Source organism: Tinamus guttatus, unplaced genomic scaffold (genome assembly GCF_059628265.1).
Source record: "Tinamus guttatus ecotype Peru unplaced genomic scaffold, ASM5962826v1 Tinamus_guttatus_pri_ptg000649l, whole genome shotgun sequence".
Lineage (NCBI taxonomy): Eukaryota > Metazoa > Chordata > Aves > Tinamiformes > Tinamidae > Tinamus > Tinamus guttatus.
In genome coordinates, this window is record NW_028289183.1 from 3,279,993 (window position 1) to 3,303,642 (window position 23,650).

At 49.7% G+C, this 23,650-nt stretch overlaps 4 protein-coding genes across 5 annotated transcripts; 2 read left to right on the forward strand and 2 right to left on the reverse strand.

Annotated features, from left to right (window-relative positions):
• Positions 1-1,723: 1,723 nt before the first annotated feature.
• Positions 1,724-4,986, forward strand: DCXR (dicarbonyl and L-xylulose reductase). The gene is made up of 8 exons (XM_088535914.1): positions 1,724-1,829; positions 1,900-1,997; positions 2,171-2,325; positions 3,409-3,451; positions 3,769-3,868; positions 4,021-4,085; positions 4,186-4,303; positions 4,685-4,986. Exons 1-8 carry the CDS (start codon positions 1,772-1,774, stop codon positions 4,786-4,788), a joined length of 741 nt encoding a protein of 246 aa, XP_088392040.1. The 5' UTR covers positions 1,724-1,771; the 3' UTR covers positions 4,789-4,986.
• RAC3 (Rac family small GTPase 3) lies at positions 4,979-9,928 on the reverse strand. Of its 2 annotated transcripts, none has more exons than XM_088535915.1 (6): positions 9,822-9,928; positions 7,996-8,067; positions 7,604-7,721; positions 6,911-6,973; positions 6,229-6,388; positions 4,979-6,090 (listed from the first exon to the last, which is right to left on the reverse strand). In XM_088535915.1, the coding sequence occupies exons 1-6, from the start codon at positions 9,854-9,856 to the stop codon at positions 5,960-5,962; spliced, it is 579 nt and encodes a 192-aa protein (XP_088392041.1). In that variant the 5' UTR covers positions 9,857-9,928; the 3' UTR covers positions 4,979-5,959. The 2 variants fall into 2 exon arrangements, with proteins under 2 accessions (XP_088392041.1, XP_088392042.1); XM_088535916.1 differs by having other exon boundaries at positions 6,225-6,388.
• Positions 9,929-11,441: 1,513 nt separating this feature from the next.
• LRRC45 (leucine rich repeat containing 45) lies at positions 11,442-21,143 on the reverse strand. Its single transcript, XM_088535900.1, has 17 exons — positions 20,909-21,143; positions 20,029-20,090; positions 19,627-19,697; positions 19,239-19,417; positions 18,391-18,519; positions 17,742-17,854; positions 17,122-17,180; positions 16,907-16,984; positions 15,863-15,998; positions 15,468-15,545; positions 15,201-15,312; positions 14,960-15,030; positions 14,387-14,479; positions 13,684-13,776; positions 12,574-12,747; positions 12,335-12,482; positions 11,442-11,882 (listed from the first exon to the last, which is right to left on the reverse strand). The coding sequence occupies exons 1-17, from the start codon at positions 21,138-21,140 to the stop codon at positions 11,686-11,688; spliced, it is 2,025 nt and encodes a 674-aa protein (XP_088392026.1). The 5' UTR covers positions 21,141-21,143; the 3' UTR covers positions 11,442-11,685.
• Positions 21,144-21,218: 75 nt separating this feature from the next.
• CENPX (centromere protein X) lies at positions 21,219-21,878 on the forward strand. Its single transcript, XM_088535925.1, has 5 exons — positions 21,219-21,262; positions 21,336-21,387; positions 21,462-21,515; positions 21,626-21,714; positions 21,816-21,878. The coding sequence occupies exons 1-5, from the start codon at positions 21,224-21,226 to the stop codon at positions 21,828-21,830; spliced, it is 249 nt and encodes an 82-aa protein (XP_088392051.1). The 5' UTR covers positions 21,219-21,223; the 3' UTR covers positions 21,831-21,878.
• Positions 21,879-23,650: the final 1,772 nt, after the last annotated feature.

Here is a 23,650-nt window from a genome sequence, read left to right on the forward strand (position 1 = left end):
TTCAGCTAGTTGCTTAACTTCCTGTCACTTGAAAAGTGGGATAATATAGGTACGACCCCCGCGTATTTCAAATATGAAGCTGAGCAGAGGTGTCAGTCTCCTACAAGATACTATTCCCTGCACTCAGTATTTTTGTCCTGGTTAACATGAACCTTTTAGCATTTAACTGGGTACATTCTGCCCTCCCTATAGTTTTAGTTCATTACACTGAGGAGTAAATAAAATGACTCCTACTTGATACAATCCTGCAGCCAATTTAAATTTCTTCCTTAGTCCTTAATAAGGCTGCACAAACACCATACTCTGACCACGAGAATGATCAAATCACTGCACTGCTCTTACAAAACACGGTGCTGGTAGCACTTTGATGTGAAAGTAACAGGTACATGTGTAATGCTGACAGCTAACACTGACAACAACACAGGGGACAGTGCAGGACTTGTGGAAGAGTTGGCTGTGGGATGTGCTACCTCTCTTAGGTCTTCTGCTTACTAGAACTGAGGTGTCCTGTGGTTTTATTTGTCATTAATAGCTGTGGAGATTCCTGGTATCCATATAAATACCACTGCTTTTTAAAGTACTTACTAGGTTCTTGTTTTCAACCTCCTACAGTAGAAAACTGTAAACATTCATGAGCTTTCTAAGTTATCCCAGATGCAGATTTTGAACTCTTCTTTTGAAGCTTCTCTTCCACTGAGAGCAGTGTCTGGTCAGATACTGCAGGCAGTGCAGAACTGATAATCATTGCTGCAAACTGCAGTTCAAACCAACATTGCTTCCTACTGATGGCAGCAAAGTTGAATTGTAGAAGTATTGTGCTCTATTAAACTGTGCTGCCCATTTGGCATAGCTAGTGCTTACAGGGTGTTTATTTAAGCTGAAAAAGGGCTGTGTTCTTTGGTATAGCAGTACAGAGCTGTTCAATCTGGTCAAGCTTTTAAGACTTCTACTGAGTACTGACAATACAATAGGCTTTATGGCTATATTGAGGTGGAGTTTTTCAATTAACCTAATGTCTCATACACAAATTATTCTATAAAATAAGTATTTACAGATGTGAAAATCTGCCTTCTGTTGTCTTTTTGCCATAACCAGGACCTATGCTGTAGAAAGCTGAAGCTTCTCTCAGTGTTGACAAGTACACTCAGATGTGCATAAAAAGGAAGTGGGATGAGAAGCCTTGCAGCTGCTCATGATACTAAGCTAAAATAAGTGGAATGAAGAATAGAATTACAATAGTTAATTTACTTCAGCACCCGTGGAATGTGCCACGGGAGCTCTGAGCATTCTCAGAAAGTAAGAGCTGAATTGTGCAGCGTTACGAGCAGAGCTCTGTGTCGTCTCTTGCTGCAGGGTTGTCCTTGCTGCTCTCCTGCTGGTGCTGCAAAGCAGGGGAGCTGGAGATGTCTTCCCTCACGATCACCAGCGCTAAGTTATGTTGCAGCAACGTATTGTTTTTGACATCTAGGCCGTCTGCTTCTGTTTTCCCTTGGAGTGCGTAGCTGCTGTTGTGGGGGAGCTACATGAGGGCTCCTGTGCGCCCCGCATCTCCACGCACCCCGCGCCTCCACGCAGGTGCTTTCCAGGCTCCGTGACCGGTCCCGGGCCGTTTGCAGAGCGCAGCAGCCGGGGCAGGGACGGATCCTGCCGCTGTCTCGCGTCAAAACCCGGGTTTCTGTGGCCTCTCCCTCCGCTCCGCCCCGGGCCCGCCAGGCCGCGGCCCCAGCGCCGCCCCGGGCCCGCCCAGGCCGCAGCCCGCCCAGGCCTCAGCATGGAGTCGGAGCTCGGCTTCCGCGGCCGCCGCGCGCTGGTGACGGGCGCCGGCAAAGGTGACCGGGCCGGGGCTCGGGCGCGGGCCGGGCTGCCCGGCCGGCCGGGGCTGACGCCGTCTCCCCGCAGGGATCGGGCGCGCCGTGGCCGTGGCGCTGAGCAGGGCCGGGGCCCGCGTGACCGCGCTGAGCCGCACGGCGGCCGACCTGGAGAGCCTGGCGCAGGAGGTACCGGCAGCCCCGGGACGGGACCCCCCTGCGGCCCCCAGCCCGGGTTGATCTAGTCCCGGAGCAGCCCCGTGCCCCTGTTCCCCCCTGCCCATTGATAATCCCAGCCCTGGAGTCCCGCTCCCCCCGGAGAAGCCCCCATTCCAGTCCCACCATGGACCCCCTCCCGGCAGTGCCCCGGCATCAAGCCCCTGTGCCTGGACCTGGCTGACTGGGAGGCTACGGAGGCGGCGTTGGGCAGCGCGGGGCCGTTCGAGCTGCTGGTGAACAACGCGGCCATCGCGCAGCTGCAGCCCTTCCTGGAGGTGACCCGGGACGCCCTGGACCGGTGAGTGCCCACGGGGGTGGGTGCCACAGTGCTGCCCGGGCCCACTCAGGTCTCAGTGCTGAGACCGGCTCCGTGCTGACCGTAACACGCGGCAAAGCTTTTCCAAAACCCTTACCTGGTAGGAAGGGAAGTTGCTGTTGGGTCAACACCGATGTCTGCACACGTCTGCGGAACAGCCATCGTATGTGCTTTCTTGGTGCTTCGTTGGTTGCTTCTGGTTCTGACTCCTTTACTAAAAGTAATCACCTTTCACCCTGTTTTTGAGCATTAGAAAGAAGTTGAGTGAAGCACAGAGGCTCTTCCGTGCTGTTACTGAGTAGCCAGACCCTTGTGCCTTTGCCCTTTACACGGCAAGGCACCACTAGCCGAGCTGGGCCTTTTGCTGGTGTCCAAGCTGTTCATCCAGATTGTCCAGGCTAGTATTAACCCACCAAAAATGTCGACAAACCAATTCAGTTAGAGAAGACAAAGCTAGGTAAAGGTGTACAAAAGACTGAGGAAAACTAAAATCACTTATTTTCTTCAACAACAAAGTATCACGATGGATCAGGTTTTGTCCCTTCACTAAAAATGGCACATGTGCCGCTGTATTAAAGAATTACTTGATTTGTAGCTATATCACAAAATGCAGAGGTTCTACTTAAATCATTGCATAGAACAGGCTGGTAACAGTCTAAGGAAGGATTATTTAACAAAGACAAGAAATGCTGTTTCTATTTATTTGTTGCTTAAAGACTGGAGAAGGTTTGATTGGTCTAAGAGGAGGCATTGGCTCAGGCCCAGGCCTCTGGTTAAACTTTAATGATAGTACAAGATCAGTCTGTTGAAGAAGAGAGTCCTGATAGAAGGAAGCAGACTGCATGGCTCCCTCTGCATAGGAAAAGAGGCCACTGAACAGCTAATGAATGGTTAGTGCTGAAAGGGGGTGTAATTATCCTTACTAGCTAGTTATTCCTATCTATGTTCTAGATTTTCATCCAGTGTTTCCCAGGTGCTAGCAGCACTTGTCCTCTCCTGCCTCCCAGAACAATTCCTCTCTGGCCTGGGTTGCAATTGCTCTGTAACTTTCTGATTTATTTGTAGGTCTCTTGATGTGAATTTTCGGGCTGTGCTTCATGTTTCCCAGGTGAGGAGGAATTTTACTATAGTTATCTCAGTCACTGTTGCTCTAAGTTGTTCAGCAGAGTGGAGACAAGTCTTAAATGCAATGTTAAACCTGACAACTTGTGCATATTGTCCCTTCTCACTCACTCTGACTGATACACACGCACACACTCTCTCTCTTTCTCTCTCTAACACGCTCTTATTTCAGAAAGTATGAGGCCACTAGGAATATTTCTTGATCTTTTTGGCTTTCTTGTCTACTGTAATATTCCAGGATGATTCCTCCTGAACAGAATGGCGATTTCTCCCTCTCTGATTCTGGCACCTCTTTGTTTCCAGATTGTTGCCCGGCAGATGATTGCACAGGGAGTGCCAGGTGCAATTGTGAATGTCTCTAGCCAGGCATCTCAGCGTGCTCTGCGGGATCATGCTGTCTACTGTAAGTGCGTGTAGCTTTGGCACTGCCTCTCTCATCTTTGCTCACAGCCACCCAGATGCTGGCTGCCAATTCTGGGCACAGTGAATTACCTCTGTGCGATCCAGACCAAGTGCTGTACACTAAAAATGCCTCGTTTTAACTCTCTACTGAAGGTTCTACAAAAAGTGCTTTGGATATGCTGAGCAAGGTAATGGCAATGGAGCTGGGACCCCACAAGGTAGGATTTTTTCTGTAAGAAAAGTGGAAGCTGAACAAGTATGAGCAGTTCCTCTCAGAGCAGCCTAGTTACTTGGTGTGTTTGTTGTTCTTGGTCCCAGATTAGGGTGAACACTGTGAACCCCACAGTGGTTATGACTGACATGGGGAGAATTAACTGGAGCGACCCTCAGAAATCTGCTGCCATGATTAGTCGCATCCCGCTGGGAAAGTTTGCAGGTCAGTGGTGTGGATTTGTTACCAGGCTCAGCCCTTTGTCACAGCCAAGATTTTCCCCTAATTGGCATCACAGCTATAGGTAACTTGCTTATTTTGTGGGCAGAACTCGCTCAGTTTAGGACAGTTTAGGCAGAATGCACTTTTTCTACTCTTTAGAACTATGAGTGGCGGGGGAAGTGTGTAGGTGCTTGCTGTGAACTAAGTTATCTATCCTGTGATTGCAGCAAGGATGTAACCAGCTGCCCTGTGTATCAAACCAAGTACAGCCCCAAGAGAGAGGTTCTTTTCTGTTTCAATTACCTTCAGAGGCCAAAACATACCTTTTGGGATGCTTTCTTTGTCTAGTACCATTTCAGATGTTCTCTGTGTGTTTGATTCCAGAGGTGGATGATGTTGTGAACAGCATTCTCTTCCTGCTCAGTGACAAGAGTGCTATGACAACTGGCAGCTCATTGATGGTTGATGGGGGATTTCTTGTCTCCTAAGATGACACATTCATTTCACACCTGGCATTAATTTTCATACTAATATTGCATAGATGTAAACTGGATGGAAAACAGTAAGTGGCACAGACCCCCGTGTTGCAGGAGAGGAGGGGCAGCAGGGTTGGGACCTGTTTAAGAAGTGAGGCAGAAAATTACCCTTAGGAGACTTCTATATAATAAAGCTCACATACGCCGTCATGGAGAATGTTTATTGCACCAAATAAGGTTTTGTCTTTTCACTCTACATGATGATTAGAAACTGGACTTGTCTTTGTTCCAACCCTCTCCCCCCACCACCCTTTGGAAGCTCTCCCTGTTCCAACCAAATCCATAGAGTCCACCTTCACTTTGAGTGGGAAGGGAAGGGAGAAGCTAGCAGACTCCTCACTGCTTCCTTCACTGTCTTTAGTAGAAAAACAAAACAAAAGAGAGGCAACAACCTCAGCCCTGCTCTGCAGAGACTGGATTGCAGGGGGGGAGGCCCTGCTAAAGACTGATGAAGAGGGAGCAGCACGACGCTGTCCTACAATGTGCGCACGTTAAAAGGCAAATACATTGACTGCACAGGGCTGTTTCACTCACTGAGTTTGGTTAGCACCCAATAAAGCACCGAATGATTAGTACTTCATCCTTGCATCTCGTTCATTTTTGACCCTTTCAAGAGCTGATTTTGATCCTGTAACAGTCTCAGGCACATGTCTGCTAGAGCACTGATGTGTTAGCTGCAGCAGGCTGGGTAAGGAGCCCCTACTACTCTCCTAACTGCTCTTGTCACTCAACACCTTTTATAGGGGCTCCTTCCCTGCTCCCACGATGATCTTCACCACCTGCTTCATCCTGCACATATAAAACAGCTGTTTCCTGCACAGGGTTGATGTCTCAGCTCTTTCAGCTTGGAGTTCTGGAAAGCCACAATAGCCTATTGCCCCAAGGAGCCACCTTGCCTTCCCACTGTACCTCCCCTGGGGGCTCCAAAGCCCCCCAGCTAATCTCCTGCCCCCACTGCCCCTTCACATCAACACTGACGTCAAATCAAAGAGACATTTAAAAAACACTGACTTCGTACATGATGAAGGGCCCTACGCATCCCAGCCCCCTCCAGAAACACTCAGCTAATACGCAATCTGTCGGAGGACAACAACATGCTGAGCCAACACCCAGGCCACAGCCCTCAGAACACGGTGCACTTTTTGCCAGGCTTCTTCACAGGCGGTGGGCACAGCACAGCCCGGATAGCTTCATCAAACACCGTCTTCAAGCCCCGCTGCGTCAGGGCAGAGCACTCGAGGTACTTTACAGACCCTAGGGGAAAGAGAGCTCCATCTCAACCACTCCAGTCCTACCAGGTAACAGCATCCCTCACCCAGTCAGAAAAGGAAAACAAGCAAACAAACACAAAACCCTCAACCTCGTAGGGATTTGCCATCACATTCAACTTACCAATCTCACGAGCCATGGCCAAACCTTGGGGGTAGGTGATAGGGGCCAGTTTCTTATCACGTAGCCTTTCAATGGTGTCCTTATCATCCCTCAAGTCCAGCTTGGTGCCCACCAGAATAATAGGTGTATTTGGGCAATGGTGTCGGACCTCAGGGTACCACTGAAAAAAGAGAACAGGAGTTGTGGCAGGAGATGCAGCCACACAGATGCTTTTACTATTATTTGGGTAATATCTGAAATTTTAGCAACACCTGAACAGGTGACTTTTGCCTACAGTTCTGAATATGCTCTATGGCAAGAGACTGGTGTAGATGTGATAAGAAAGGCATAGAGACAGGGAATCACAACGGACAGTATCTGCCAGCTCTGCACACTCTGATTCCCTTTACTCCATTTTTCCTTCTAGAACATCCCATCCCTTATCTTCTTTAACACTCAGATTCCAAAAAGCAAAGAATTAGCCAAAGAACTCCTTAATACAAGTAAATCCTTTAAACCCTCCACATTAGGAGTCTCCCTCTCATACCATGTACGCAATGAACTCACTCACTCTCTCTCATTTTCAAAAAAAAAAAAAAAGTGTCAGAGATTATGGAGTTGTAAGTGTAGTGCTGAGTGGGACATGGGACATGGGACTTCACTGACTCCTCCCCTCCATTGTTTCCCTGGCAGAACACGTTACCTTTGCTCTGACATTCTCGAAGGAAGCTGGACTCACAAGGGAGAAGCAGATCAAGAAAACATCCTGTGTGGAAACAAGGGAGTCAGACATGTGGAAAGGAACAGCTAGAGATAATGGAGGGAGGGTGGAAAGGGAGCCTTACAGAAAACAATGTCCTTTCACCAGTGAGGACCGTAGCTGTAATAAACTGTTACCTCTTCAGGGGACAAAATAACTCACAGAGGGCAGAGGTGTATGACTTCATCTTGATGCACAATACTGGGCCCTACACATTAAGAGCTTGTGGTCACAAATACCTTAGCTGTGATATGCTTTTTTCCACCTGATGGAGCACGTGCAATCACTACAAGCAGTACTACCACTGCAGACCTGTAGCAATGTGTGTCATTGAGAAAAAAAAAAATGGAACCATGAATATTGTTTGGCTGCATAAAAGCAGTGTTCCTTGCCCCAGACCCTGCCAATTGCATGTGTTGCTGTTCAAACCCCATTACAATGTAGGGACTAGAATGGCACGATTTGCTGGGAGAATTTCAGATGTGATCCTCCTTAAACAATCAGAATTTTGGCCACTGCTGCAGGAACTTAGACTTGCCTTAAAGGAAAGCAGTCTGCTTACAATCTATCTGTCCTTGGAAACTGCCCTGTCCCCAAAAAGGAGCAATTGCAAATCAGTCCAAGCCCAACACTCACCGTTTGTGGGTAAGAAAGAGGCCGCAGTCGGTCATAGTCCTCTTGCCCTGCTGTATCCCAGAGGCCTAGGTTCACTGGCTTTCCATCTACCATGACATTGGCAGAATAGTTATCAAACCTGCCAACGAATAATCCTCATTAAATGCCAATCTTGTTAAGGTCCACACGTGACTTGCAAGAAATCCATGGGGAAGGTGAATCAGGAGGGGACACTGGAACCCAGTTCCAGTGTGTCAGGGTGTACTCTGCCACTCCACTCTACAGCCAAACACCACTGGCACTGTCCTCACACCTGCAGTTCACACCTTGAGCACGTACAGTGTTCTCTCCACTGACAAAATCTACTTTTATACACGTACACATAGTGAGCAAAGCGCGGTGCTAGTACTCACACAGTGGGGATGTATTCTCCAGGAAAGGCATTCGTGGTATAGCTGATCAGCAAGCAGGTCTTCCCTACAGCTCTGCAGAGGATGAAAGGGACAAGCATAAAGACAGGCACAGCAAGAAGCAATGAAGAAGAAAAACTTACCCTTTCCCTTACCCCAAAAAAGGATTAGGCAAAAAGTTAATGTGCAAGGAAACAGATCTGTAACGGGGGGAATTCCCTGCCTGCCAAGGACTGTGCCTGAACCCACCCCATGCACCTCGCACCTGACCCTGTGCTTTGGCTCCTTTTGCCCAGCCCTCCAGGCCCAGCAAAGGGCCAGGGAAAATGCATTTATTTCAAGAACCAAGAGGGGGAATAAATTGGGGTTCTGTGCTAGGCTTGATTCTGCTCAACACATCCAAAATAATCTAGCAAAATAAACAAACAGTGGAGGAAAAAATATCGGTAAATCAGTATTATGCAAGCTCCTCAGATATAGGAATTCGATGAGAGTAAACACAAATGGAAAAAAAATGGGTACACATAAACTTTAAATTGAGTACTATCACTTTGGAAAGAAATGTTGGCATCAGTGTAGATCACTAAATTATCATGCAGGATTTACTGAAGGAAGGTGAGACTGATGGCCCCAGTGGTGACACCTGACATGGGTGGAACCTGGCTGACAACAGATTTAACACATCAACTTTTGTTAACCTACAGGATAAGGGAGCAGCTTAGGTACAAAAATAGTAGAATATTATGAAAATTTATCACTGTGAAAGTTGTGAACTGTGGAGAACTTTCCAAAGGAGCAGACTGCGAGCAGCAGCAGCAGGACTGCTGTCTGTGGGGTTCCCGAGCGACTCTGAAGAGCCAGCTGAGAATCAGGTTTTCTCTGACCAGTTCCAAAACTGAGGTAACGTGGAGAGGAACCCCGAGGTCCTACAGCAGGACTGCACAGAGCGGCTGCAACCACTGCACTGCCTGATGTGTGCCTGCCCCTGGGCTGTGTGCCCTCTCCTCTGGAAAAGGGCAGTTGTGTAAGGAACCACCCGGCTGATCTGCTCGGTTCTCCTGGTCCTCTCTCCACGGAACAGGGGATTCATAGAAGTTGCACATATCTGTGATCAAAGCATTTTGGTAGCTGAGTTCATTTAGCTAATTTGGTTTTCACCTATGACACCAGCTTGCAAAGCCTTAGCTGGGGTCCTTGCTGCAGTGACTGGAAAAACAAACGGAATTTTCGGCAATATTAGGAAGCACGTGGAGGACAAGCAGCAAGAAGTTCCCAAGCACGTGAGCTGCACGGCCCGGGCGTGCTCTGCACAGAGCCCCGTGGAAACACCGGGCACGGGGACAGCGAGAGGCAGGCGGGGAGCAGCAACGCGCGGCACCGCGGCCACCTCCGGACAACAAAAGGGACCGGAGCCCGGGAACACTGCGGTTTTAGGGAGCTCGCTGTCACGCACCATCGTACGGGGGAAAACTGCGAAGGGAACCGAGAGCCCAGAGCAGCGGGCGCTTGTTTTCCACGCACGACACCCGCAGAGAAAACACGCTCCTGTTGAGGGCCGGACACCGAGCGGGGCCGGGGGCACCTGATGCTCCCGCCGCCGGGGCCGCTGGAGCGGGCCGGGCCTGCAGCGCCCCGCAGCGCTGCGCCCGCCGCCTCGGGCCCGCCCCGCCCGCCGCAGGCCGCGCCCGGGACCGCGGGGCCGCTCGCCGAGCCGGGCAGGGTCGCGGGGCGGAGCGGGGCCGGGTCCCGCCGCCCTCAGCGGCGCGGGGCCCGGCGCGGCCGGTGCGGGGCGGCCCGCGCCGCCTTTGTCCGCGCGCCGCCGCACTCACCCGTCGCCCACCACCACACACTTGATCGCCTGCATCTGCCCGCGATGGCGGCGCCTCCGCGACTCCGCCGCAGTGACGGCGCCGCGCCGGGCGGGGCCGCGCCGCGCGCAGCCTGCGGCGGGGGCGGGGCGCCGCGGGAGCCCCGCCCACCGCCCCGCGCGGCCGCCCGCTGCCCCGTGCTACGGCGAGCACAAAGGTTCATTATTGACAGAGCGGCGCGAAACGCGGCCTTCGAAACGCACCACGAGCGGGATGCGGGCACCGCACACGCCAAGAAGACTCATGGAATCACAGAATGCTCAAGGTTGGAAGGGACCTCTAGAGATCATCTAGTCCAACCCCCCTGCACACGCAGGGTCACCTAGAGCACGTGGCACAGGACTACGTCCAAGCGGGTTTGAAGATCTCCAGAGAAGGAGACTCCACAACCTCTCTGGTCAGTCTGTTCCAGTGCTCTGGCACCCTCACTGTCAAGAAATTTTTTCTTAAGTTCATGTGGAACTTTTGATGCTTCAGTTTGTGGCCATTACCTCTAGTTCTGTTGGTGCCACCAGTGAAAAGAGGCCGGCCCCATCCTCCTCACTGCCTCCCTTGAGGTACTTCTAGACACTGCTCAGGTCCCCTCTCAGCCTTCTCTTCTCCAGGCTGAGCAGGCCCAGCTCCCTCAGCCTCTCCTCATAGGGCAGATGTTCCAGGCCCCTGATCATCCTCGTAGCCCTGCGCTGGACTCTCTCCAGCAGCTCCACATCCCTCTTGCACTGTGGGGCCCAGAACTGGACACAACACTCCAGATGTGGCCTCACCAGGGCTGAGCAGGGCCTGTCAGCTGCCTTGTAAAGATGCACTAAAAGTTCATTTCCATCCCCAGAGAGATGTGGCTCTCCGGGGACAGCTCTCCAGGCCCTGGTTCAGAGCCCTTGCCTCCCCTCTTCTTTTCCACAGCATTTGCTGGACTGCTGCTGCCTGGAGGAGGAAGCTCGGTCCTGTCCTTTGTGCTATGCCAAGCACCACCCCAGCGCTGGGTCAGAACAGCTCCAGGCCCAGGCTCCTGAGGAGCTGCAGGACAGTTTTACCATTTCACAAAGCCTGACCACAAGGATGCCAGCCCAGGGCTGCAGCTCACAGCAATGAAGAACAGAAACTGACCCTCTTCTAATGTCAGCTATGTGGTAAAGGCTTGTGTCATGGCCAAGAACCAGCTGTCCCCAAAGGACACAGACACCCCGTGCACAGTCCCCCTCAGCACAGCTATTTGTGTGTACAGTGAGTGCCCCTCTGCTGCTACTGCTATCGCCAGAGGCAGAGAGAGGCAGAGCAGAAGAGCCAAAGTGGGGCAAACCTGCCCGAGCCTTGTCAGTGGCTGTGTGCATTTTTAACACTGGGAATGCAGGTGCAGGTGGCTGAAAGCCAGCGTTTCTGGACCCCATGTTGACTTAGAGCAAAGTAAACAGCTCCCATCTACAGGGAGCTATAAGAAACACTTCTGTCCATCATTTACAGTATTTCATTGTGAGCAGCCCTGGCATCCAGCCAAGTGTTTCAGAAGGACCATATTGCAGGGAACTCACAGCACCATCAGTAATGATAAGGTGAACGGAGAGATTGGCACCATACAAAAGACCATGGAAACTGTTCCAAATACTGTAGCAGTGCAGCGGAAGGGCTCCACATGCTGAAGTCCCACCTGCCTCAATCCCAGCTTCAGATGCTGCTTCCATGAGTCCTTTATGCTGTCAGTAGCAAGATTTCACAGGAGCAAGAGGAGATTTTCTTAAGTTGGCAATCCTTCGTGCCACCACACTTGGACAAAACTCTCCCACTTAAAAATGAGCTTACCCTACATGTATGGCTTTAGGCAATAGTCTCATTTCCTAGCACTGAGGGGTGCTAAGGGGGAACCCTGCACATAAGCCATGATGGCATTCTGCAAGAAGCTTGCACGCTGGGCCTCTTCTTCCCTTATCCTGGAAATCTCCGCCTCTCTCATTCTCAGCCTCTCCAGCAGTACAGAGATTTCACCTTCTTTGTCCAGTAGTGCCTCTCGGTGATTACTTGACAGGGCTGGAAGAAAAGAACAGCATTACTACAGGAATCTGGGGTATTCCTGGAACAAACAGGAATAACATGCTGTAGCAGAGCCAACGGCAATGGGATCAGGATGAGTGACAGAACATGAGAATTACAAGTAGTCTTTAGCTGCATTAGACAACGAGAGAAGTTTTGTACAGACACAATGTTTTACACTCCACTGTGCAGGAAATCTAGACATATTACTTGCTGTACAGACTGGTGCAGTTAAATTCTGAGTCTTGCTCTCACAGAATCATAGAGTCATTATAGTTGGAATCCCTGCAAGTGTATCAGGATGAATTCATGGGTGTATGCACAGGCAGGAAACCCTGCTGCCACTAACTACAAGCATAAGCCAGCCCCAGGCCCACTGTAGAGTGCCCAGCACTACCATTTGGTAAGTATGAAAGGATGACATCCACCCACCACCACACATCCATCACCTTTCAGCTGTCTCTCCAAGGCTGCAATCTTCTCTCTAAGACCTTCTTGTGCTGTTCGTTCAGCCTGCAGGTGTCCAATCTGCTCCTGTAGCTCCACTTTTACTTTGTTCACCTCTGTCACCTTCTCCTGTTCCTTAATGTTCAGATCCTGGCACACAAGCACAAACCCGTGAATAAACAAACATCAGCAATTTGCTTTGCTCTAGTGAGAAGCATCTCTATGCTCCAGGCCAAATTACCTGCTGAAGTTCCTCTATCTGCCTTCTGAGCCCATCAGCATGCAGGCTCAACTGGTTGGCCTTCGCTTGGACCTCGCCAACCACTTGTTTTTGTCTAAGGTAACAGTTCTGAGCTTCATCCCTTGACTCGGTCATCAGCCGCAGCTTTTCTTGTAGGTGCTCTAGTCGTTGTTGCTGTAAGACACAAAGAAAAAAAGAGATCTGTCCCATCCCATTCCTGCAAAAGAATTCTCCTTATCTCGAACAGCACAGTGTGCCCTTGGTACAGTCAATTGACAGCCAAGAGCAACCAAAGACTTCGTCCTAAGAGATTTGGCATGTCTCCCTTGCATTCAAGAGAGAATCTAAGCTGCTTTCTATTGACAGGGAAAAAAAAATCTGAGGGAGATGCTGCAAAGCCCAGATCACTCACTGAAAAAGAGGCACTTTTCCCAGCAGAAGCACCAATGCCACCTCCAGTGATGCCACAGCTTCATTTCATCCCCATCCTGAATGGCCAAGAAACACTGCGGTATGCAGAGAGGCAACTGCTGTGTCCTACCACAGACAAGTATCAGCTTTTATGTATTTGCAGCCCTGTATGCCCTTTTTTGGTGATGTTATGAATGATTAAAACAAAAATCTAATAGGGTTCTTGATGTATTTTCCTCATTCCCTTTTCTCTTTTCCAGGGTGCGGACTTTATTGCCATTTCTGTGAAGTTCAATCTTACAGTGACATTTCCTACCCAGCAGCAATAGCCATCTTTTGAAATCTGCTTCAGAGTCCAGAAAAGTGGCACTGAAGGCCGCTGATAAACAGAGGGATCCACCTGACTGCTAGCTTCCAAAGCTGGCAGTTAAATGAAACTTGCTAGAACAGTATCTGCATCAATTTTGTTATTACTGGAAAGCACAAAGCAAGTGAGGATAGTGTTCAGATTCTGGAGACAATTCAGGCCTTTCAAAGCATGCTTTTCAGAGCTTCCTCCTTCAGAAATTATGCTATTTGCAGGACCATGAAATCCAGAGGTGGGAGGTACTCATCAGTTCCCTGAGACAAATGTGTAAGCCAGACAGGCAAATCCACTCCTTCCCGTAAAAGCAGGGCCAACAGATGGTACTTCTTTACCTCCTCCAACCGTGTCTGATTTCGCACTTTTATTAACTCCTCTTCTGCCTGGCCTCGCTCAGTAAGCGCAGCTGCTCTGACTTGGCTCAGCTCCTGCCAAAAAACACATAAAAAGATCATTCCAGATAGTGAAGCTGCATCACTGCAACACGGACAGTGTGTTGTCACTATCAAAACAGCAGCAGCTTCCCAACAGAGGCTACAAAGTGACACAGCTGTTCCTCACTCAGGGCCAGGGGCAAGGCGAGACAAATCCCAAATTATGTATCTTTTCTCACCTTGAGACTACCAACTGAACTCAATAAAAGTTTCATTTACAGGTAGGAAAGAAATATGTGAAGCTTTCCAAAGACACAGAACTGGGAAGGGCAGCGCTGCATTTAGCTAGGGGAACAGATAAGGAGAAAAATACTACGCAACTCACATGGAGCACACAGGAAACCTGCAGAATCAAATCATGGTAAGAGTTTAACTACAGTCAATGGAAAATTAATTTTTGCTCAAACAGAATCTACAAATCCAAGTTTTAGCCAAGAAACTGAATGTTCCAGTTGCTGTCTTCTGTTTGTCCCCACACCACACAAAAGTCTTTCCACTGGTCAGTATTAGAATAATGCACATTGTTTTCCTATTAAAATACTGACAGTTTCATTCTGCCACTGCTACCTGACCATTTCAGGGCACCTGGAGCATCCACTCCCACCTCCTCCAGAGCTATCCTCATGGCCTCCAGCCTCTGGATCCTCTCTTGCAAAGCACGTTCGCTGGCCTCAACATGTTGTGTCATACGATCCACCTGCAAAACCACAGGAAGCACTTAGGCAAACGCCAGAAAAACAGTGATCTCCAGGCATAGTATAACAGGGCCACTCAGCATAAGAAAGGGCATTCTCTTGTTGAGTCAGCTATTACCAAAAAAAAAATCTCCCTTTCCTCTCCCACAGAAGTCCACTAGGAAGTTGCAATAAATACAGAATCAGCTGTCACTGGAGTGACATTAGGACAAGCCTCTTTTGTGGCTCTGGGACTGCTCTGGGCCATGCTCTTGCAAGCTACCAAGTCTTGCTAGCTGGCAGAACATTTTGTCATCTTTTCAGCTAGGCTCTCCTTGTAAAAATGGACTTTATTCCCTCACTAAATCTAGGTCTACCAATTTTAAAACTTTTTAAGAGCATCTGACAGCAAAGAATCGCTTCCAGAGAATAAATGGAGGTTTCTATATCTCAGGGCCAAAAAAGACGCTGACCTCAGGAGGATGCAGAAACCCCATTCTTACCTCTTTTAACCGAAGGGATTCCATGTCTTCAAGGCTTTGCTTAAATTTTCTCTTCTCCACTTCTAAGCGTTCTGCAGTTTAAAGGCAGGCAGATCACAACTGATCTTCCTACATCACAGGCTATACATAGGGTATGTTGGATCGCAAATCTTTCCACCCTTCATCTTTGTCTGTCTCTCACCTTGAACTCATAGATCCCACCCCACAGGCACCCAAGAGCTGTCTCTGCTCCTCCACTCACCCTCAGCCTGCACAGCCCGAAGCTTCAACTCTGCTGTTGTGTTGGTCAAGTCTTGTTTTACCTGAAAGAGCTGATCCTGTTGGACTTTGCACTTCTTCTCCAACTCATCCACCTACAACGAAGTTACCACCATAAAAGACAAAATCAGCAGACCAACTTAGCTGTCAATCAGCAAAGACACAAATGGGGTCAAAAGAAAAGACATACTGAGAGCAGAGGCAACTAGTGCCCAAGTTCCACCTCTCAGCCATGGGCTTGCTTTCCTACCTGGTTTCTTAGAAGCAGGTTCTTCTCACTGACAGCAGACAATTCCCGGGAAAGCTTGCCTTCCCGATCAGCACCTTCCTGCAAACAGAAGCAAAACTGAGAAAAACCTGTCACTCACCAACCTGAGTTCCTGTACTGCCAAACTACTGCATCCAACTCTGACCCAAGCCACAAACACCATGGCTTCTCTCTGCACCCAACGCTCACCTATCCAATTTAAACATTTTTTTTCATGTAAACCATGGTTAAACCACTAGTAGTAAAAATCATGCTTGCCTATCCCACCCAGCATTCTCCAAATACACCAAAACAAAACAAAACAAAAAAACAACAACACAGGCATGATATGACTTGGAACTCTACTCTCAAACCTAACCAGGACTTATCCAGCCCACCTGCTTTTGCTGCTGGAGCTCCTTAAGGTGGCGCTCAGCCACGCTAGTTTGCTCCTGTTTCACGGCACTGAGCAGCTCTCCCAAGTTGTGCACCTTCTGCTCAGACAGAGCCAAGGCAGCTTCAGTCATCTGCAGCCTGCACAGAGACACACTTTCCAGAGGATTTTTCCAGAGGGACACTTCCAATAAGCTCTCCAGAGCACAATACATTAACACACATTTGACAATGGAGAAAATCAGCAAGGCTAAATGATGTATTCTTGCCTCTGAGAAAAAGAATTTCATAACCCTTTCACCCAGCAGCCTCTACAGTGACCTGGGACTTTTCAGAGCTTGGTGCTCTGCTCTCTCAGCCTGTGTTCCCAGTGCTGTTTTCATGTCTGGACCCTCAAGGACTTGCCCATTCTCACAAGAGAACAAAGCGGGCTATGTTACACCACTTCCAAATTATTTACATTAGTGATGGGATTTTAAACACAGTTATCAGAATGACTGATAACTGTCACTTATCTCATACTCTCTACCTAGGAATAAATACATGACACTGAAGCATGGCACCAAAAAAACCTACTTCGAGTTGACAGAATTGAACTAACCAGGCTTGCCATACGCACATGGCTCAACACAGTCTAACCCTACTTTTGGGCAGTTCCAGCTCACCCTTCTCACTGGTCAGGTTTCTTCATATCTGCAATGGTCCTCAGAGGATACTGCCAACTAATGGGTGAAGGTGGTGAACACAATTAACTCTTTCCGTGTTCCAAACTGTACAAGGAATGTTCCTGCAGCCCACCCCACAATTCTTTTCCTCTCTTCACTCTATCATTCACATGCTCTTACACCAATGCACTCTTTTTACTGAAGAACAGGCAAAATGTTTACTGTGGAAAAGCCAAAGGCCTGATCTGACCACAACTTCTGGACATTACTGCACAACTAAGTGAAACACTAAGTCAGACACTCTGTAAGATTATTTCTTTTCTTAATAGCTCAGCTCAGCAATGTCAGCACAGAACTGTGAGAAGGCTAAAGATTGTTCCATACTTGGCTTTCAGTGAATTCATAATAGAGTGCTGCTCATCCAGTGCTTCCTGCAGCTGGCTGACTCGTGCTGTAGACATCCTGCATTTGTGAAAAAAAAGAAAAAAAAAAGAAAAAAGAAGAAAATAAAAAAACCCAAACTCTAATATTCTGCCAGTAGATGGAAAGGGACCAATCCTGCTACCAAAGAGCAGAAGTTGCCCAGATAATCAACTCACCTGCTACTCCTGGCTATTTCTTCTCTCTGTTTGTCTATGGTGTCCATCAAATCTAAGAACTGTGAACAGGACAAACATCAGCGAGAAAATGAACAGCATCAGCTTCAAGCTGATGCTTGAATTTACATTTCTTATCTTTATCTTCTGAATGACTACTGAAAACAGGTAAAGACACTGCTGCAAAAGAAACCAAACTGGAGGCAAAACAGGTTCACTCCCGGTTTGATTAAGGTCATCAGCCACAGGGACCCCATGCTATTAGGTGTCAGAAGTAAAACAAACTCATATTTATAGCTTTTTCACTTGAAAAACATCAGAACAGTTGCAAAAGAAGCAGTGAAAGCATGAATGCGGGCGGAAAATCACCAAACTCATGCAGAATCCAGAATGAATACGCTTGGTATGACATGTCTTCATAATATGTGTCATGGATTTGATTCCTGGACAACCTAGCTCAGAGAAAGGATCCAATACACTAAATAATGCTGAGTGCCTTCTAAAAGATGCATACTGAAATTCAGGTGCCCAACAGTCCTATCACAGAGTGGTTCGTGAGGACACCAGTAGATAGCAGAGGATTCCAGCTATTCCAACTGCCAGCATATGAGGAGATTACTGACCTGCTTGGCCTTCTCATTCCTCAGACTCAAAACCTCATTGCTGAGCACACGGGTTCTACTGTGGGTCTCACTGAGAATTGTTTGACGGTCTTGGTTGTGATCCAAAGCTTGTTCTGATGCAGAGAGAGCAGGAGATAATGTACATGCTTCTATAGCAACAGAATAGCAACAATTGCTATAGGACAGTATGAAATCTGGCTATCAGAAGCACCAGGATGGCAGCTTCTTTGAAACTGGCCTGTATACAGGGTCTACTTCCACTTTAAGGGCATTTAAGGAACCAAATGCAACCAGCATGCATTGAGTAATCAACACCCCAGTTTCATGAAAACAGCTCAGCTGCACTGTAAGTAGGATGACAAAGGACATTAACCAAACACAAGCTGACCACTGGCTACTCAGAGGCAAACTAGAGTCCTCAGCCCTTTCACATTTTTTCCTCCTGCTGCTAAAAGTGGCATCTCCTACCTAAGTAGCCCTCATTACAGGGCAAGAGGAAGATATGCAGGGCAGTGCTGAGGAGGTGCTGTTGAAATAGAGAGCAGAAGAGGGAAGGCTCCCTTTTGAAGCAGAAAATGCCCAACGTCTCTTGAATGCTGAAGTGCGAAAGGAGTTACTGATTCTTTCCCATGCAACAAGTAGTGCTTACCCACAGCCTTCAGGATGTCACTGGGAACATTGTTCCCTGCCAGCTCCAGCTTCTTCAGAGTCTTATTGCTGTGCAGGCAGTTCAACAAAGCTCGGCCACCCAAAAGCCCAATATTATTCCAGCGCAAATCTACACAGAAAGCAAATTTTCATCCTGGTAGTCACTCGACATCCACTGGAAGATACAGATATCATCCTCTACACACATCTGCATGTGCAGCTAACTAATCCTCAAAGGGCTCAGCACAAACACAAATGGATGTTATGTTCCCTTTTGAGATGAACGGGGGTGAGGGGGATGACTGACATGGCAGGAAGGGAATGGATGAGTCTTAAGCGTATTTATGTGCAGGAAGCTGTCCCAGTCTGACAGGTGAGCAAGTCTTGTGTCTCACCTTCACCCTCTGAGCTCTCCTTCCACAAAGCACTAAAATTACAACCTGTGGATGACAAACAGCCAGCACCAAGAGCCACATTTTCCCCGAGAAAACTCCAGTAATTCCTCTTTAAGGACAAAGCAAGTGTAAAGTAAGTCTCAGAGGCTGACAGGCAGAGACATGCCAAAAGGATTCATGATGGGAATCAACCTATTCCCCCCTTCACTAAGCATGGTTCTGCTCCAAGAGCATAATCTTCATCTGCAGGTTTGGTTCCAGAGATGCCAGTAGCAGTTCCCTCCCCTCAAAGGCCATAGGGTTGTGACCTCTATTCCCTGCACAAAGTCTGCAAAATGGGAAATGGGAATGTTCTCCAAGCAGCTTGCAGAGATCAAGACAGGCTACAGTCAACTTGAACATATATGTACATTTTTGTGTGCGTTTGCAGATGGACAAAATTAGTCACTCTTACCCAGCTCCTGTAGGCTGGCATTTCGTTTCAGTGCCATGGCCAGCTCTCCTGCCCCTTGATGGTTGATCTGGTTGTTGCGCAGATCTAGCCGCTGGAGAAAGCTGTTTGCTGCCAGCCCCTGGCAGAAAAAGGAGAAGCCCTCCTCCCACACGCCCAGGCTGTTCCATTCCAAGATTAAGCTAGGGAAAAATCAGACAGGATTGAAATTTGTTCTGTAATCTGGCAGTTTTAAGAGCCTGAATAATATCTATATAGGACATGGTACCTATTCAAGACACCAAGAGTGCAGGGTACTGCTAAGGCACACCTGACATTTCTCCTGACCCTCATCCCTTTCCAATGTTGGCTTCATCTAACAGAAATAACAGAGGTAGGTGCAATTTTTTACCTCCTGATGGACTGATTCTGCCTAAGAAGTTTTCCCAAAGCCTCCGCTCCTGCAATTCGCAGGTTATTCCCCTGAAAGAAAGGTGATGGGTAATCAGTGCGTTATGCCCTGTCCCATCCAGCTCATACATCAAACAGCACCAAGCGTTGTTCAGCTGTAATGCGGCAGTAACACTCTAGCAAAACAGGAGAGCCAAGAAAAATTCAGAGACAGGTCAGTTACCAGGCAATTTGGGGAGAGCTGTAACATGCTTTAACATGGCAGATCGGAGAAAAGGACCAAGACACTCGGGAACTGGAAATCTACAGGCCTACTGCAGCAGAATTTTCTGTTCTAACTCACATTAAGTTTGTGCTTCTATTCCCTTCCCTTTTTCTTTGTCTTAAGCTTACTCTAACTCACCTTCAAATCCAAAGATTTGACTGTGGTGTTGGAGCAAAGCCCATTCAACAGAAGTTTGACACCTGGATAGGAGAAAAAAATAAAAAAATAAAAAGCTGTTTACTCCACACATGTAATCTGCCTGCTTGGGAGGGAAAATTGTTGTTTCAACCAAGCAGCTCAGGAGATTTGGCTGTGACAAAGCATCTTACTTAATGAGGAGGCAGTGCTCCTGGAAAGTGCAGGCCTGAACCCTTGGGATGGAGTTTACATATTCCCAGAAAAAGAGGGGCCCAGATGGATAACTGCATCTTATCCTATATACCTGCTTAGTACGGATGGGAAAATAGCTCAGGTCCAAACAGACCACAAAGACAAGGTGTTCACTAGTTTAGTTTCTAGGATTGACTAGAGAGTCACCCTACTGTGTCCTACAGAGCCCTAATCCAGTGTGTGCTGGAAGGAATGACCTGGTGATCGGAATGGGCACGTTATTGATCTAATGCTGTAACAGCAGCTGCCACCAGGCCCTTACGGGCACAGCAGCACACGCAGCCAGCAGTCCTCGAGGGCAGCGGGAAAGCATCTCCGCTGCCACGGGGATCACGAGCAGCGGTGCCCGAGGCCGCTGCCGTCCACCCAGCCAGGACCGGACACAGCTGCAGGGCTGCGGTGAGAAGCGCTGCCCTCGGTCCGTCGGCTTTGCCAGCAGACGGTTCCTGAAGAGCAACGTGTTTTTATTGCTACCGGGCCCCTGGCGCCGGGACAGGCGGGCAGCAGCCAGGCCTCGGGGCCGCCCCACAGCGCGGGGGGCAGCGAGGCGGCAGCGAGCGAGCGCTGCGGGCCCGGGCGGCGGCGGCGTCTCCCGAGGGCGGCGAGGGCAGCCCCGCCGCGCGCCCACCTTCCTCGCTGAGGCCGCAGTCGCCGAGCAGCACCTCGGCGAAGGGCGCGGCGCCGGGCAGCAGCCGCCCCAGCGCGCCGCACGTCTCCAGCGAGAGGCTCTGCGCCGCCAGGTCGAGGCGGGCGCGCCCCGGCGCCGCGCCGGGCTCCCGCAGCCGCCGCAGCACGGCCGCCTGCGGCGCCGCGCCGCCCGCCGCGCACAGCCGCGCGTAGGCCCGGCCGAGCTCCTCCATGGCCGCGCCGCGCCGCGCCCGCCGGCGGAAGCGGCCGCCGCCGCCCCGCCCCGCGCCGCCGCTCCCGGCGGGCCCCGCGCGCCATGGAGGAGCGGGGCGGCAGCGGCGGCGGCTTCAGGAAGGTGGGTCCGGGCGGCGCGGGGCCGCCCCGGGCGCGGCGGCGCCCCGCGCCGACCCCGTGTTCTCTGCCCGCAGGAGACGGTGGACCGGCTGCTCCGCCTCCACTTCCGCGACGGGCGGACCCGAGGTAGCGGGACGGCGGGGCGGGCCGGGCGCCGCTCGCCCGCCCGCCCGCCCTCCGCGAGCGCTTTGTCGTTGCAGTGAACGGCGAGGCGCTGCTGCTGGCGGCGGAGCTGCTCAACGTCTTCGTGCGCGGTGAGCGGGGCCGCCGCGGCGGGGCGGGACGGGGCGGGAGGCGAACGCGGCCGCCGCGCGCCCGGGGCCGCCCGGCTCGGGCTCCTCACGCTCCGTCCCGCCGGCACCAGAGACAGCGGCGCGAGCGGCGCGACAGGCCCAGGGCGAGGACCTGACCACGGTGGATGTCGAGCACGTGGAGAAGGTGCTGCCGCAGCTGGTGGGTAGCGCGGAGCCCCGCTCTGAGCCGCGGGAGGACACGGCCGGGATGAGCAGTCTTCTTGCTTTGGAAACTGAAGCACTGCTGCTCTCATCTTGCAGCTTCTGGACTTCTAGAGACTCAGCTGTGAGGTGGCTGCGAGCAGAAGACACCACCCTGACTGCGACCAGCTGGGGTGTCATCCTCGGAGTTCAGCACGAGGAAGAGCAGCGTCACCTTCTTCTTTCTCTGCCATAGTGTCTCTCTCTCCTCTTTCCTCTAACAAGCATGACAAAGGCCCAGGCAATTACCATGGCAGATGCTGATTTTGAGACATAGCTACCACATTTATTTTGGTAGCCAGTGTGTAACAGGTTTCCACGTTGCTGCCTCATTCCCTCCACAGTAGCTTGTACACCACGGCACCGGTAAGGTGCTGTTGCTTTCTTGGCTTATGTGAGAAACAGGTGCTGCTTAATGGCTGAAAATGTCACTGCAGGCTCTCAGCACCTCAGCAGGCAGCTGGGGGAGAAACTTAGGCTTGGAGCTGGACCCAGTCTAATGAATGGCTTGTTAAAAGAAACTCAGTTACAGGCTCTTGCCAAAAGCAGGTATCTGATCTTTATTTTATAAATAAACAGTGTCTGTTCCTCAATACCTTCCAGTATTTCTTCAGGGCTGTGACATCAAAGAATGCTTGGAACCTTTTAACTATTTGATATTCTCTTCAGAAGCTGCTTCCCTCTGCTATAAATTTGTTCTCACAAAGAAACATCAATAAATCAAAGCCAAGTCTCCTTCCCTTGTGCAAGCATTTTGCTGCAATTAATCATCTAAAGTCAAGTTGCTTCAAAGACTTGCAGTTTCCACACACACACATACACACACCCTCTCTTCTAAATCTTTGCAGGACGAAAGGAAAAAGGACAGAATAACAAACAGCATGTGTGAGAATCCCACATCATGGGACAGGCTGGCCCCTCAGCCAGCAGGGTGGGGGAACTGTGAAATAGGAAACCTTACACATGGAGGCAGGAACTACACAACTGAACCGGCTTTCTTAGGAAATACACATCTTGCTACAGGAAAAGCAGCTGGCAATAGTGTGCCTTAAAGAGTCCATGTCGCACTGATGGCTATTTGAAGTCTTTATTATATATAATAAATTATACACACACACCCCTCACATGGGAAGTAGTAGGCAAAGGCTCAGTAGGTCACTGTACTTTTTCAGACAAGAACTATCAAAGTCTTTAGTCAGGGCACCAGCCACTGGAAACTTCTATTAAAGACACAATTTAATGCACATTCTTTTTGGTGACAGTCCCCGTTCCAGCAGTTTCCCCATCCCTTTACCCTGCAGCCAAGGTAAGTGTTGGTACAATGAAACCAGTGGAAGAACAGGCCCAGCTCAGCATTCAGCCCCACAACCATAGGCAGCAGCAAAAAATACAGGTAATACTATCTTTGAATGCCTAATTACTACCCAAGGGATGAGTTCAGCTACTACAGGAGAAGTAGGATCGAAGCAAACCCAGCTTTTCACATACCTGTGTGTACAGTTCACACAGTGACTTGGCATAGTACATAGTGACTTGGATAGGAATCCTTGGAGCAGCTTCCTTAGTGAGAAGCCTGCAGTTTTAAATACCATGGCATGTGCCTCTTTTCAAAGCATCCACTCCTTTCTTGCCTTACCAGATTTCAAATTCTCACCCTCCCTGCCCATTCTGTCTCCTTGGGACACCGATCTGTCAAAACTGCTGCCTTAAAAACGCATGAAATGGCTTTCCTGACAAACTTGGTTCATACATACATCAGCTTTCTTGCCTGATGGTGATTGCAAATGTAAATGTTAATGGTGGAGTGCTATTTTAATAGCAGCAGCTAAAACTAACTCTTCTTTGCATAGGGGAAGGGGAATAAGGCCTTTAGGATAGTTGTCAAAGGCAACAAG

Bases quoted from the DNA above. Each gene is read 5' to 3' on its own strand.
- LRRC45 (XM_088535900.1), bottom strand. From the start codon at position 21,140: ATGGAGGAGCTCGGCCGGGCCTACGCGCGGCTGTGCGCGGCGGGCGGC. The intron at 19,698-20,028 runs GTGAGTTAGAGT...CCTTTCTTTCAG, and splicing joins TCAAATCTTTGGATTTGAAG to GGGAATAACCTGCGAATTGC. The intron at 15,313-15,467 runs GTAGGAAAGCAA...ACTTCGTTGTAG, and splicing joins ACCTGCTTCTAAGAAACCAG to GTGGATGAGTTGGAGAAGAA.
- RAC3 (XM_088535915.1), bottom strand. From the start codon at position 9,856: ATGCAGGCGATCAAGTGTGTGGTGGTGGGCGACGG. The intron at 8,068-9,821 runs GTGAGTGCGGCG...CATCCTCTGCAG, and splicing joins TGTGTGGTGGTGGGCGACGG to AGCTGTAGGGAAGACCTGCT. The intron at 6,389-6,910 runs GTAACGTGTTCT...CTCTTTTTTCAG, and splicing joins TCGAGAATGTCAGAGCAAAG to TGGTACCCTGAGGTCCGACA.
- DCXR (XM_088535914.1), top strand. From the start codon at position 1,772: ATGGAGTCGGAGCTCGGCTTCCGCGGCCGCCGCGCGCTGGTGACGGGC. The intron at 1,830-1,899 runs GTGACCGGGCCG...GTCTCCCCGCAG, and splicing joins GGTGACGGGCGCCGGCAAAG to GGATCGGGCGCGCCGTGGCC. The intron at 1,998-2,170 runs GTACCGGCAGCC...CCCTCCCGGCAG, and splicing joins TGGAGAGCCTGGCGCAGGAG to TGCCCCGGCATCAAGCCCCT.
- CENPX (XM_088535925.1), top strand. From the start codon at position 21,224: ATGGAGGAGCGGGGCGGCAGCGGCGGCGGCTTCAGGAAG. The intron at 21,263-21,335 runs GTGGGTCCGGGC...CTCTGCCCGCAG, and splicing joins GCGGCGGCGGCTTCAGGAAG to GAGACGGTGGACCGGCTGCT. The intron at 21,388-21,461 runs GTAGCGGGACGG...TTGTCGTTGCAG, and splicing joins CCGCGACGGGCGGACCCGAG to TGAACGGCGAGGCGCTGCTG.